The sequence below is a fragment of the Anas platyrhynchos genome, chromosome 7 (assembly GCF_047663525.1).
Source record: "Anas platyrhynchos isolate ZD024472 breed Pekin duck chromosome 7, IASCAAS_PekinDuck_T2T, whole genome shotgun sequence".
Classification (NCBI taxonomy): Eukaryota; Metazoa; Chordata; class Aves; order Anseriformes; family Anatidae; genus Anas; species Anas platyrhynchos.
In genome coordinates this window covers 20,080,678-20,095,312 of record NC_092593.1, presented here as the reverse complement: position 1 = coordinate 20,095,312, position 14,635 = coordinate 20,080,678, and the positions used below count along the sequence as shown (strand labels likewise).

Here is a 14,635-nt window from a genome sequence, read left to right as displayed (position 1 = left end):
TTGTTTCACACAGCTCAATCCAAATGTAACGTGCGGTACAGCAGCTAATGGAGCCCGGTGTTTTACTTCATTGTCTCTGAATATGTATGAGGTGAGCTCTGATGGATAATGGATAACTGTTGGAATGTCTCACAATTCAAGATTCTTTTTGAGGAGGATTTTTAATGAAGTTGAATAAATAATAAAAAGTTTTAGAACGTTTCAAAATGTCTTATCCCTTTCTCTTGCTACAGTTTGCAACCACTTTTCTCTTTAAGATGTTCCCGTAAATGTCTTATCGCGCATCAGCTCTTACCATATGAGCACGTTGCCCTCGGAGCCCAACGGCGGTGCATCAGGCTGGAAGAGTCGAGGTGCTGGCTGTGGTTTCTCTCACTTAAATGGCTGCTATCCTCATCGCCAAAGGAGGATGGATGTCACGCTAAATAGTTCTGTACTCTGGGCTTCCTAGCACGTCCCTAATGACGCTGTAGGAAGCTCTCTGCTTCCCCACTTTGTTGGCATAATAAGGCTTCTGAGTTGTTGCTCTCTCCCACAGTCTCTAAGTAAGGGATCACACTAGAAAATGGGCCGGAGTAAGGGAACCCCTAAAGGAAAAGGGGATGTTGGAATTGGAATTATCCATGGTAGTCTTGATTTAACTGCAGATGTTAGTAGGTATTACCTACAAACCCTCAAATTTGGGCTATTAGCTTGCCTCAAATAAATGTTGTCTGCATTACAAAGCCATTTCACATAATTCTGCACAGCTTGACATTAACACTGCCTTTCCAGAATAAATGTTCAAAGATAAATCTTGCATGAAGAATGAATCACCTCTTGCTCTCCTTAGCTCTTTCAGATGAGGCAGAGACATAATGTAGAGCAAGCTAACATGCAGACCTAGCCAGAAAAATGGACCTTTTTTTTTCTGCATTAGGCATGTCATCAGAGGAGAGGCTTGAGACAACTCTGTTTCTTCCATTTCATAAATTCCGATTTTTAACAAGAGAAAAGTAAGCAGGTGTTATTCACTAGAACATTTTGTGTCATATGGGTCTTCTTCTGTGGCACGTTGCTGTTTCAATTGGAAACCTTCAGCAGGTTTAAGATGGTTTTATTTAATATATTGTTTTCACTTAAGGCAGTGAAAATTTCTTTGGAAATCTATGACAATCAATTAAGTAAATGAGAAAATAGAATGCTTGTAATTAAGATAATCAAGCTACACGAAATCCACCCTACTAGAGCTAATATCTGTATATCTCCAAGCTGTATATTAATTAAACACCATGTAAGTGTTGCAATTAGACTTGGGTGGCTATGGTGAAAATGAGAGAAATCTGAAAATGATTGGAGGGTTTTTAATGCATGCAAAGTTGTTTTAAAGCAGCTTGTTATAATTTGTAAGGTGATGGTGTTGCTGCAGACATTTCTAGGATGCCTGACAAGTCTGTCACGGGCTTGAGCTGCTTCTGAAAAAGGTGACCCAAGGAGAAAAATACGCTTTGGTTTGCAAAAGGCTTGTTCTGCATCTTAGGTGGGTGGATTTGCTCCTCAGCTCCATGGGTGAGGTTGGGTTACTGAGCTCTGAAACCAGAGCTCAAGATGGTCAGGTACTGAGTCCCAGGCAGGAAACTGCAAAGGGGAGGGCAGAGGGAAAGGAGTTATTCCAGCTAGTTCTTGAAACAAAAGGGTCTCTGTCTTCTTATTATGGTTTTGTTCTCTTTGATAAAGACCCTAAGGTTACCCAGGCCTTCCTGCTGGAAAAATGGCATGTTAATATATTTGTGTTGGGAGCCTAGCCTGACTCACCACACTAGACTAACTCCATAATCTGTTTGTATTCAGGTTGTGCTTTCTCATTAATTTCCCTGCTGCTTTTCTGGGGCTTATGGAAGCAGGAGGCTGTGACCGTGTTGGCGTGTGGCTGGGAGAGGCCAGCGAGGACCCATTCCCTTTGTGCAGGTGTCCTTCTGGGGGTCATACAGCAACTTCAGAATGAGTTTATTGTGGTTTAACAATACAAGGGTTTGTGACGCTTGTGCTTCCCTGCCCCCATTCATGCGTGGCTTCAAGCCTAGGTATTGAGGTACCAAGAGGTACAGCAGCTGCAGGGCCAGTGGAGTCAAACAGCTCCTCCACCTCTGGGCTGCCAAACTTCACTTTGATGAGCTGGGCCTGCTGAGCAGATGATGAACTTACCTGCTAATTTGCTAGATGTTACTATTGCTGTCTTAACTCTTTGGAGCCAAACAAAGTAGTACACCTGATCAGTGTGGATATCTGCCTGATTAAGATTTTGCACAAATAATGAATAAAACTAATATTTTTGTTGTTTTTATTTTTTCCAATGATTTTTTTAAATCTGCTTTTACAGAACAATATTCTTTCTCATGACAAATGAACCTATTTATTTGTATCATGCTTTTGGATAATACCATTTATGTTTCTGGAGAGGAATGAAGAAGAAAACTGTACATGACACTTCCAATCTTTCTTTTGACTCTGTTCTTAATTTTTTTTATTATTTGACATTGATACAAAAAAATAGTATCTTGATTAGCAGCTTTGCTGGCAATCCCACAAAACTGTAAATAATACTTTAATCTAAAAGAATGCACTCCTACAGACACTAGAGATAAAACAATATATACAATTTAGACAAATAAATACATAAGTACAGCCAGTCATATATAATGATACACTTAAAGTTCGGTTACTGTTGACAAGCTTTTCTAGTTAATTACATTCTTCATTTACAAATTGCCATTGCCACCTATGTTATAAAGACAAAAAAAAAATCCCTACAATGAATCAAAACTGATACTCAACATTATTATTAGAAAAGATGGAAAATGAATCTTGAGACTTCTGTCTAAATACTGTCAGAGATTTAGCCAAGAAAGTGGAAAATTCCTCCAAAAGTGAGGAATAGATTCTTAGCTCAATATGCTCTGTTAATGTACGTTTTGAAATCAAAATAAGATTATACTCACACTTTTGGAGTGACTAGAAGCTGGAACATCTTAACCAAATTTTCATCTGCCCCATGCCCAGTGAAACAAAATGGCCTTTAAGTACTAAATACTTTTGATTAAAGGAAGCCCAATGCAAAACATTTTATTTAACAGTACCCAAGGTGCCACAAATACTTCTGAGTGGAAGGGACAGTGACTCCCATACTGCTATGAGTAGCTCTATTGCTCCCTTTCTAGCTCTAGGTTGCAATACTGCAGTTTATGAGCAAAGGGAAAGTAAATCTGTTTATACATATTTAACAATCTAGTGAAGTCTAATATCAGAAAATTAATAGAAGTAGAAAATTAGGCTCTTGTTTTCTTTTTAATTCACTTAACAATAAAAGAAAAAAACAAACTTGTACATTCAGAAGTTAGGGCACACATGCTTAAGGCTCTTGAAACACTGGACAAATATAATGCCTAACTCAGCTCCATGCACAACAGAATACTACACAGCAAGCAGACTCTATGCATATATACAGCTGAATACAGAAGAAAATGTCTTAGAAATATGTACATAAGTTCCAAGATGAACATTTACATTTCTGTTGAAGATCTATCTATTTATAAATGGCAGGAAATACATTTTTCAGATACTATTTTCAAGGTGTATCCTCTAATCATTAATGCAGTCTATTTATTACCAGGGGAGAAATTCAAGGCTGCTGTGCTACTTGAGCCCTGAGGTACTAGGACTTGAGAGCCCTGCTGTCCTCTGGGTTACTAACCAAAGGCCACAAAAGTGTCAGTGGGAGAAGAAAGACCACCAAGTCCATTTGGCTGTGGATTCAGAAACCCCAGATTACAGCACAGACAGATGGGGAAGTGATGGCAGCCTGTTGGCTGGAATTCTTACAAAGCGTGCCCTGGTCGGGCTGCGCCTGTGCTCTGTGACTTAAACGAGGGCTGGGGATGAATTCCACCCTAGTTTCCCTTCCTAAACTGCATATTCTGGGGCCTCGATAAGAAAAGCTGAATTTCATTCTCTGTGTATTATATACATATATTCATATGTGCAATTAGATGGACCTTGTTTTGCTGGAGTTCTGAGTTTGACAGGAAGCAAGAGCAACTTTAACAAGGACTAGATCAACTAGGGAAGGATAAATCTTAATATGCTGCAGGAGTTTCAGTATTTCTTTTTATAAAACTACTGATTTTCACGTACGAAGGATGCACAAGCTCCTGTTGATTAGCAGTAACTCCTGGGCTATGTATTGCGCATCTTCACCTTTAGATTTGAAGTACATCTCTGAGACATCTAATGCTTGTGGCTCAAGGGCCAGGTGCACTTCACCTTATTTACAAGTAGTTCCTTTCAAAACAGTTCTGCATGTGTGAATGGGACTAACACTTTGTCGTAAAACTGCAAAACTTTTGGGGTAGCATCTTCATTCATTTGTTATCATTACAAAGTACTATGTACACCTATGGCAAAATCAGTTCAGAGTTTTCCTTTAAATCCTTGTTCAGTTAATTTCTGACAACTGTATAGACATCCTGAATAAGGTACAGTCTTACCAGTTTTCACATTATGCATATCTCCAGCTGAAATGTATGAGATTTTTGTGCATGCTGTGGATGGTGTGAGTACTCTACAGCTAATACTACATTTGGTGAGTTTTATACCTGTGACTTGCCTGTGAATTCTTTGTTCCAAGTTATTTATTAAGCAACGTCACATTTTAGTTCTTTGTTGGAAGGTGATATCGAGTAGGGATGGCTCGAACCTATCAAAGAGTTTTCCAGGAAATAATTTTCATCACATTTCATCAACGTTCATATTCAAAACAAATAAGGACATTACAAAACTTGACTAAAATCTTGTGTATTTAATTTCTACCATATGCTCTGGGGATCTCTTGAGTTCTGGTTCTTTTTTGAGCTTGGCCTCTGAGTATTGGCTCTAATGGAGAGCTACAGATTTGTAACAAAGGCTTGAAGGTTGTTTGGTTTTTAATAAGTTATTCTTAAAAGTCTTCTTTTTTGCTATAAAAGTTGTACGTAACTGTTATGTACTCTGTAAGTTCTTCAGTTGACAGAAAATGGGTGGGATAAAATTCTGCTTGTCTAAACCACTATAAATATTGTATAATCTCATTCATATATTCACTATAGCAAAAAGTAGTTTACCCTTAAGAAATGTTCTTTTGTCTTTACTTTTGTTTATTTTATTTTTTTCGGGTACATAGTGTACGAACTGATGTTGAAGGAATATGATGCGTATCAATAATTATATATTGCTATATAAGATAATCATCTTTAAAAAACAAACAAACAAACAAAAGTCTGTGATAGTGTTATTGGACCCATTAAAGTATTCCTAAATAAGTAGAGATCCACATGCACTCATACTAATGAGAAATGTTGCATTTGCTTTAAAATTAAGGTGTTCATACTCATCACAGATATTTAAGATGTATTTTCATACATCTCTGCTGTTTTATATTTCATCTACAGATCCTATTTCATTTTAAAATTTGACTTGATATTTTAGGGGCTACTTTTGGCAGTAGAAAGAAGTGGGGCATTTTCTGAAATGATTTAAAGGGATGTGATTTGGGGGAATAAAAATATTCTTGTGTGTGTAGGTTTGTTTCTAAGGCCTATGAGACTTTGATGTTCTTACCTGTCTAAATTCTGCTACTGCGCCATCTGTAAGCTGTTTGGAGATTGCACACATTGTACTGTAAGACATAGATGCTAAGGTAGGTGTGTAAGATCAGTGCAAATATATACAGTTCAATTTATTAACAAAGCTCTGAGTAGGGATGATTGTAGGGTGTCAAAAAGGGATAAAAGTATATTTGTAATTCTTCATTTCTTGGGCCTGAGTCTTACCTCAGAGGCTGGGGCATGAACTGTTAAGCAGCTCATGATAGTTTATTACTGTCCGTTTCTGTACAGATGCAGGAGCTGATATGTGTGACAGAGGATAATATACAAAATCTGAGATTTGACTCTAGATCCTTTTGATTGGTGTAATGTCCTTATGAAAAGAGCCTGAAGTCTGTAAACCAGTAGTCAAAACGAGAATGAAAAATCAGTCATTAAAAATCCTCTCACAGTAATATCCCACAGTTTAACCTGTAAATCAGTACATCACTTTGTCAAAAAATAACCAGGCTAAAGCAATATTTAAAAAAGGTATTTACATCTGTAAAAATCTTAACATCTAAGATGCTTCTTGCTTGACATGTCATTCCAAATTCTGTGCATTTCTTCTGGTGTTATCTGGTGCACTGTGATCACCCTGCGGTACCTGCACAAGCTGTAGGCCATTTTCCAGTGGTTGAAGCCACTGTTTTGGAAGGGATGAATGCCCAGCTTCCGAAGACAGAGTCCAACATACACGTCTTCAAGATGGAGGAGTCTGGTATGAAGGGAGGTTTTGTAAATCAGTTCTGCTACATCAGCTGAAAAAATGTAGCCAGTGCCTGAACAGAAGGGTGGGTAATTGCTGTCGGGGTACAAATCTCTGGGCATGTACCACTTGCTGCGAACATCTCGTATTGGTCCTCCGTTTATAACGTAACCAGTGAAGTACCTTCTCCTCGGCTTGGTGTTGGGTTTGAGCAACTTATAAATAAGATTATCCATATTTACAAAAATATCACTGTCTGTCTTCATAACGTACTTAGCTTTTGAACAAAATGTTGCTACCCACCTCATCCCCATTAATGTTTTCAGAGTGAGGTTATGATAAGAGTCGATAAAATCCTCTACAATAATGTCATGAAAAATTTGGCTTTCTTGCTCTACCATTTGATTTAACACGGGATCTGCATTTTTTCCAAGAAGAAATAGCGTGGCGATTTTAATTCCTTTAAAGTTGTTTTCGTCTCCCCACGTTTCTCGAATTGCTTGCCTTGCATCAAATTCTTTGTGAGTTGTGCTGATAAGAATGACCAAGAAAGGGACGCTCTTCTCGCATTTATTAGGTTCATTGATAAGAAAGTCAAAGGAATGAGGATTTATAGGTCGAGTTCTTATGTTGCCAAAGGAAACGTTTTTCCTGGCTATTGATATGCTATTGAGCTGTCTGTGGCCAGTGTAGGAAGAAGTAGGACGAGTTATACTTAAGTACCAAAGAGCACTTGCCCAACAAACTACTGTCAAAACATACAAGCACGAGACCTTTGAAGCCATTGTTCCTGTAGCTCTTCTATTCGGCGTAATGAATAAACAGCCTTCTCACCATCAGTGCACCGATGTCCCAGACTGGCAGCATATTACCAATGGAACTGGAAAGTTCGATATAGAAGAGTAACTCTGTAATCATTCATGGATCTTGGGTAGCAGCTATTAACCCTGATGATACGCAGCTTTTCTTTTACTACCAGCAGCTTCCATTTCTTGGAATTCTCTGTTATTTCTGAAAAAGATGAAGAAAAATTTTCCATTGCAACATCATAAAAGCCTATGGCAATAAAAGTGAGCTGGCCATTAATAAGCCAAGTCCCTTAATGCATTTCTTGGATGTCCTTTTTATTTCTCATGAGGTACCACAGTGCAAGATAGTGTACTAGAACAAAGCAGTATAAGTGAAATAATGCTTTAAAGAATAATTTCTCATATATATATGATATATCTCATATTATATATACATATATAAAGATTGAAATTACTTGAAAAGCCAACATGCTATGCATGATTAAAAGTATATGAAAATCATTGTCTGGTTTCTAGCATTTTTGTGCATTTTGTTCTGGTTTCCTACTTTTTTTTTTTTTTTTTTTTTTTTTTTCCCCCAAAAAATATGCCACCAAACATTTTGAAATTACTTAAAGAATGAAAAATAATGTACTTTATCTTAGGATTAATAGTATCAGTGGCAACGATGCACGTGAATATCTACAAATCCTATTTAGACTAAATGTTGGTAACGTCTGCCCAGCTAACGACAGCCTACTTTGGCAAGGAGAGAGAATTGTACTGATGGGCAAACGCACAGCAGACAATGGAGGAGAAAGGAGGATGCGTGTGCTGTCTTACCCATGTAAAAATCAGCACCCCAGTAGACTCCGTAAAACTCTAGAAGTATATTAACATGATTCAGTTAGTCCTGTTGGAAGTTATCCCTCCTCATCCCTTCCATGCAAACCAGGCTTCACTCTTCCTAGGAAGACATTGCTGGCATGCTGTACGGGGTAGGTCACGATTCCTAGGTTTTACTGTTATGTAGCTTCAGAGTTACAGGATAGTAGAAATTTGCAACAGATGAGTTACAGAAGTCTTTGAAATACTAAACATTTACTTTGGATAGTACAATGCATACGGGGATTCAGGTAAAATGATAGAAGCCCTCTCTTAGAAAGGTCCTTTCTGGTTCCATGCTACTGCAGCCTGGTTGGATTAAACCAAAATGCTGTTAGGAAGCCCATGCCTCCCATGTACTAGGTATTTATGGTCTCTTCCTCCTAAATAAAAGCAGATGAGAGCATGGCCTGGAGGTGCCTGGAGCAGGGTCCCCTGCCAGGCAATGGCTCACTTGGCTTTCAGACTGACAGCCCCAGCTGGGCAGGCTTTCAGGCTGTCATCCCGTGCCTCTATCCACACTGAGGTGTGAAAACGAGAGAAACAATCTAACATTTGAGAAATATATACATATAATCTCCCACGAAGGCTGATAGATACTTACGGCTGGCACTGTCCTGCCAGCCCTGCTCCTCATTAGATCCAAGGTCAGCTGTTTAATGACCGGAACCCACATGCCCCTCTCCCCTTTCCTCAAAATAGGAAAATGAATTTGTGGCTTGTTGCGGAGGTTTTTCGGTGTCAGTAGGTTTTGCCCTATAACCCAGGCAATTTAATGAGGCAGACATTATCTGTCATCTCCTTTGCTACTTGCCGCAGAACATGGGATTTGTGATCTTTTCCCATTAATCAGTAGTGTTAAACGTTTGGGAGCAGTATTTTTAAGTGAGGCTTTTAACTGTCCCGTTAGGCTGTGGAACACAATGACCTCAGCACCCACATATGCCCTCGTAAATAAACATAGCCATGACAAATATATACACAAATGCCACTTTAATGCTTGGAGAGCAACTGTGTCCTGTTGCAGCAACCCACTGGATGCACTGGGACACAGTTCTGAGAAAGGCAAAGCACACCCTTGATCTGCAGCTTTTTTCTGGCTTCATTGTGAATCTCTGACAACCATCCACACTGGAAACCTCACTGGGGAAAATGACCAAGTGTGAAATGCCGCAACATAACAAAAAGAGAGCAATTAGTTTAATATCTAGAAGGCTGTGTTAATTAAGAAATTCAGCCACCATGGATTTGAGATATGGAGTGTGGGCTTTGTGGGTCAATGCATTTAAAGGACTCAAGTATTTGTGAAACCTTAATGCTGCTAATATTCTGCATATGGTACGTTATTTTAGGAAACCATATATTGCATTCTCTAAATGTGTATATTTTTCAGAATCTCTTCTCTAATAAAGGCAGCTGCATTCATTACCATGAGTACTGTGCAGGTAACTGAGGGAAATGGAGACTGTAGCCAGTGTATCTTACACACTGCAAAATTATATAAAATAGCTTTTTAGTCCTGTAATGTCATGGCTGTGATGTCCAATCTGTGCTGTGAAAAGATTAGAGGTAACAAAAGTCTTAGAACATTTCAATGAAAGATTTCAAGCTATTCTAGGGAAAGTTCCTGGTCAATTATGAGATCTACAGATACCAGTTGTCCAGAATGAACATTTCTTATGCTGGTCCTTGGACTTCTGTCTCTTGAAACAAATCTGATTGCCATGCTATTAGTGAGAGAAGTCTCAAGCTTTGCTATGGTAGATGATTGTGAAAAGCAAGTGTTTAGCATCATGTTTCCACCCTGTGACTCGAAGTCGTGTGCTTAATTTTGCTATTCACAGCTCTTGCTGTGCAAGCCAGAGGAGTCATCCGGCTGCAGCCCAGAAGCAGCACTGTGTAACTTCTGTAAGTAATTGTCCTGATAGAGACTGCAACTATTCGCAGCAAACCTTTTACAAGCTGACTGCACATGGAGAATAATCCTCTAGCTAATGAGCACATTTGAGAATCTTGCTAACTGTTCACGGGTAATTTTCAGGCAGACGTAAAAGGAGTTCAGCAAATGCCACTCACCAGCTGCAGGACTGTGCCCATGTGTCAGAACACGGCCATTTCTGCTCAGAGGTTGCTGGTCTTTTCTCTTTCAAGAATGCCCAGGTCAGTCATTGTATGTAAGCATGACTGGATTAACATAACCAGATTGTGGTGGAGGAGTATGACAGAAACCACAGTTCTTCAGGCCCGGCATGTTGCTGTAGCTGTGATCCATACCGTATCGCGAGCTGCTACTGAGGCAGAAGATAGGTGCTGAGGGAGGCAGTCAGGATGCTGAGCTGTGGGCAGACCCCGGGTGCAAAGCCCAGGGAGGCGGCAGCTGCTCGTCCTGGCACCCGCGAGCCTGCCAGGCAGAGCACGACCGAGTCAAATTAACACTGTGCATCTCTGCCAAAATGGACCTATTACTTTCCTTGAAAAAAAAGGAGGGAATGCAGCCGCTACATTATTTAGTAAATGTAGCAAACTCTCCTCATTTTCCCTGAAGAGAGATTTTTGTAAGTTTTCTATAATCATGGCTTTCATCTGTATATAGACCAAGACACTGAAATGTCTTCACCATTTATGAAATCCTTAAATTACCTAAGGAAAAGTCTGTGATTATTGTTGAGTCTTGTTGAGAAGATAATTACCCTGAACATTAAGAACACATCTACAAAGGAATCTGGGGACACCGTTATGATCTTGGCTGTATGTTTTTGTAGTAATTTCTTGAGGAAATTCTGGACAGATGGCATAGGTGATTTAGCAGGAGATTGCGAGCTCTTCTCTAGCAACTTCATTTGAAGGTTTCTCAAATACTCCAAATCCTTTTGCTGTGCCCTAGTGAAATGGGCCTGAAACTAAATCAAAGCTGCAGAGGAAGACCTTTCTAGAATATATGTGGAAAGGGACTGTAATAAAAGTAGAAGCCAAAGTCTCTGCCTGGGGGAGGAAAGTGCAAGCGTTCATTTCAGGTCCACGTTTTTTAGGAAAATCAATGCTTCCACTTTGGGAGGTCCCAGCTGTCATATGCTAAAAGAAGGCTCACTTCCCTTCTGTGCCTTCAAGCATTTTCTGAAAATCAGGCCATGTTTTAATATACGCCATTTGTACATGGAGAATCGTTCCTTGCTCACAGAAACATTGATGATGGACTTTGCCCAGGGCAGAAACTGAATGTAAGAGCAAGTATTTGCACGAGTGATCCTTTCATGCTAACAGTTCTCTTTGCATGAATGCTGATTTGCAAAAGTTTTATGCTGTGTTCCAACACTGAGAGGAAGAATTGATCTCTGGAAATAAGTTTGGGATTTATAAATTATTTTTCAACATTTACTAAGTATTCTTAATACCAGTGAAAAGTAAGAAAGACTGGGGATTAGGGAATTTTATGAAAAGGTTCTAAATCTTAGATAGAAAAATGCAAGTTCTGGTTAAAATTTGCAGCAAATGTTCCCATGCTACTGAAACTTCCCCAAACTTTGAAGAACTATTGCTGTCTTTTACCAGTTGTAGGTTATTCAAACTGAAAATGAGTCCACTTATGGGTGACTACTCTGTATTTTCAACTTTATATGTTTTCAGTGAAAACGTGAAAATGTCTATAAAAATAAGATTTTTTTTCTTTTTTTTTTTTTTTTTTTCCTAAGGACAGCTGAGACAGCTTACGTAAGACAATTAAACTATATTTGCTTTGCTTTGCATTTCTCGTTCTTAAGAAAGAATTATCCACCTATTTTTTCAAAATCGAATAACTTACAAGTTAGAAAATTAACCGTTTCCACCATGACTAAGCTGTGAATGTAGTTTTGAATCACAGAAGATCAAACTGTTGGAAGAAATATTTAGGAATATTTGGATCCACACCAACATCAGACCTGCCATGACTGAGGGGACTGGGACAAGTTATTGGTTAGGAAACCTGAGCTTGGCATAAGAGATGATTTCTTGGCTGGTGATGTCCTTAGGTGGAAAGTCAGTGTTGATTTGAGCAGCCTTTTGCTCTGGCTTGGATGGTACCTCAGGAGATTTGAAGCTATAACATCCCATCCAAGTTTTGCAGCTTTGAGCAGGGAGAGGCTTGAGAGCTACTAGGTCATTCCCAGACCTTTTGGTGACTTTGATAGGCAGAGAGAGCTCCTCTGAGAGTTAGGTGATGGTAATCAGCCTCAGCATGACTTGGGAGCAGCTGTCCTCTCTCGGGGTGATGAGAAAAGCCTGCACCAGGTGTGGCTGTGGGGGGTTCTGTACCTGCATTTTCTTACTGATAAACTTGACTGGATAAAACCGGCCTTGGAGAACCCCCAGTGCTGGTGGTGGAGGAGGAAGTAGTGATAGATAGAGATTCAGGCTCGCTCAGAGAGCGAGATTCAGACACAGACTGTCTGGGTTTGGGTATTTCATGTGAGCAAAATGTTCACAGTTGGTTTGCTAAACAGAAGAAAATTATCGTTTCTTAAAAGTGTTGTAGGAAATGCAAGTATTTTTTTAATCTTGTTTGACATGTCTCAACATTACATTTTCAGTAACCCTGTTGCTGTTTCGTGGTTCTTATTTTTTGTTAAACATCTCTCTTAACCACAGTCATCGTGTGTTTGTGACAGCGTAGGCCCCCACGTCTCCAGCTGTGGTATCGCACAGCTGACCCGTGCTCTAGGAGATAAAAGGGCAGGCCCCACCCTGGGGACCAGTGGTAGGGTGGGTGGGTTTCTGAATTTTAGCAAACTTGGTTATGTTTGGTCAGATATTAATGTAGATGCTTAACAGCTAGATTTTACTGAATTTAAAATAATATTAGAATTGGGAATGTACTGATTAGTAGGCATTTTAGGCAAATATTCTTATCACTAGCTAAAGGGAGAGAAAAGAAATAAATAGCTTGAATGGAAATAGCAGAACGATTTTACAGTCTTTCTTCTTTTTTGCTTCTTATTTTCTTTTTTTTTTTTTTAAGTTGCCCAGGAGATGTCAAGTGTCATGCACTTTTTTCCCATGAATGCTTTTCAGAAACAATTTTGAAAAACACTTTGTGACTTCATGTTGTGATAGGTCATTTGTGATTACATCAATCATGTCCTGTTACAGCAGTAACGTGTAAATTGCATCCCAGTATGGTTATAAACCGATGCAAATAACATATTTCATTTTGGGTTACCATAGCCACAACCATCATTTTCTTTAGCTATTGTGCTGTGCTCTATTGTGAAATCTCACAGCAAGGTTCCTTAGCTCATGTCACCACCAAATCAGTTACAATATTTTTCATCTAATGGAAGTTTAGGATGAAAAATAGGACTTTGAATTTTTTTCTTTTTCTTCCCCCCTCTGAAGGGGAAAGCCTTTAGAGAACAGCTTTAACAAAATATCTATTAGTCATGAAACAATTTTACATAATTCATTACCAAAGTCAATAGGTTAAATTACATTCAGGTAATGTGTTTGAAATCAAATATACTGCTGTTCATGTCTTAACCTTCTTAAATTTCACTATTTCATTTCCTTAGTTTTCACAGTGATGTCTGTGATGTGGTGGTTTGCATTATGACACTAAGAACAGATGACAATGGCTGTGATTATATAGGTGCCTACCACAGCAGTACAGCCATTCTTAATTAATCTTTGTGACAAACAGGAGGAGTAACAATTAGGTGAAAACTGGAACACCTGAAATCACACTTACAAGGTCTGTGGTGATGGTAACTCATTGAACTGGATAATGAATCTGTTTCTCATAGCTCTTGTCCTATCCGGAGAGCATTGGAGGAAAAATACAAATTGCAACTTTTGGATTTACTGGGAAAAGTTCTAAAAGGGTTTTGAACCTGCTCATTCAGGTATCTGCTGTGATGCATAGGAACTTTGCTTTTTAACCTAATCAAAACTGGGAACAGCTCAGGCTCCAAACATTGGTTATTGCTATATATAAATCTGTATTTATAATCTCGGAGTGTAGCTATTATTGATAGACATTTACTGAAGGGATTCTTCCCTATCTCAGTTGTATATGTACAGTGACTATATTTGTTGTAACAAATTGGGAAGAGAGACAAATCTTGTAATCTGAAGCTATTCCTGGACTTATTTTTTAGGAGGACATTGATTTCTGGAGACTACACACATTATTTCAGTATTTATCTTGAAGATATTAAAAGGTATAACGTGAGTGTAAGTATGTCTCTTCCAAGTGATACATAGGGGGCATGTTCCATCTGTACTAAGGCCAGAGTTTCGATGGGCATGTCCAGGCCTCAGTGCAAAGCCTTAGTGGACAAACTCTGCAAGTGGTAGATTCAAAAATCATATGTTCTTCTTCAAGAAAGATGCCTTATAGCTGTTTCATCGTCTTGGGATTGGTGCAGTCTATGAGATGGTCGTTTTCTTGTCCCAGAAAGGGAGCAAAGTGTATTCCTAAACCCAAAAATATGGTTGCTCAAAATCAGAGGTATTTTTAAAGGCTAAAAAATTGCTTAAATTCACTTAATTTCTCATTTTTTCCACAACAATGAGACTAGAAACTTTTTGCAAAAAGTGAGTTTGGGTGATTGCAAAATAGCTAG

The 14,635-nt window shown here is 38.9% G+C and overlaps 1 protein-coding gene across 4 annotated transcripts in view; it reads right to left on the bottom strand.

Annotated features, from left to right (window-relative positions):
- Window positions 1–2,473: 2,473 nt before the first annotated feature.
- B3GALT1 (beta-1,3-galactosyltransferase 1) overlaps window positions 2,474–14,635 on the bottom strand; it is a 202,842-nt gene continuing 190,680 nt past the window's right edge. For 3 of the 4 annotated variants that reach the window (XM_072040931.1, XM_027461887.3, XM_072040932.1), the window contains one exon: window positions 2,474–7,377. In XM_072040931.1, the coding sequence (XP_071897032.1) occupies window positions 6,171–7,151 (981 nt within the window). In that variant the 5' untranslated portion in view covers window positions 7,152–7,377 and the 3' untranslated portion in view covers window positions 2,474–6,170. Of the gene's footprint in view, window positions 7,378–10,115; window positions 11,733–14,635 lie in introns of those variants that run through there. The other variant, XM_013098943.5, reaches the window with a different exon arrangement.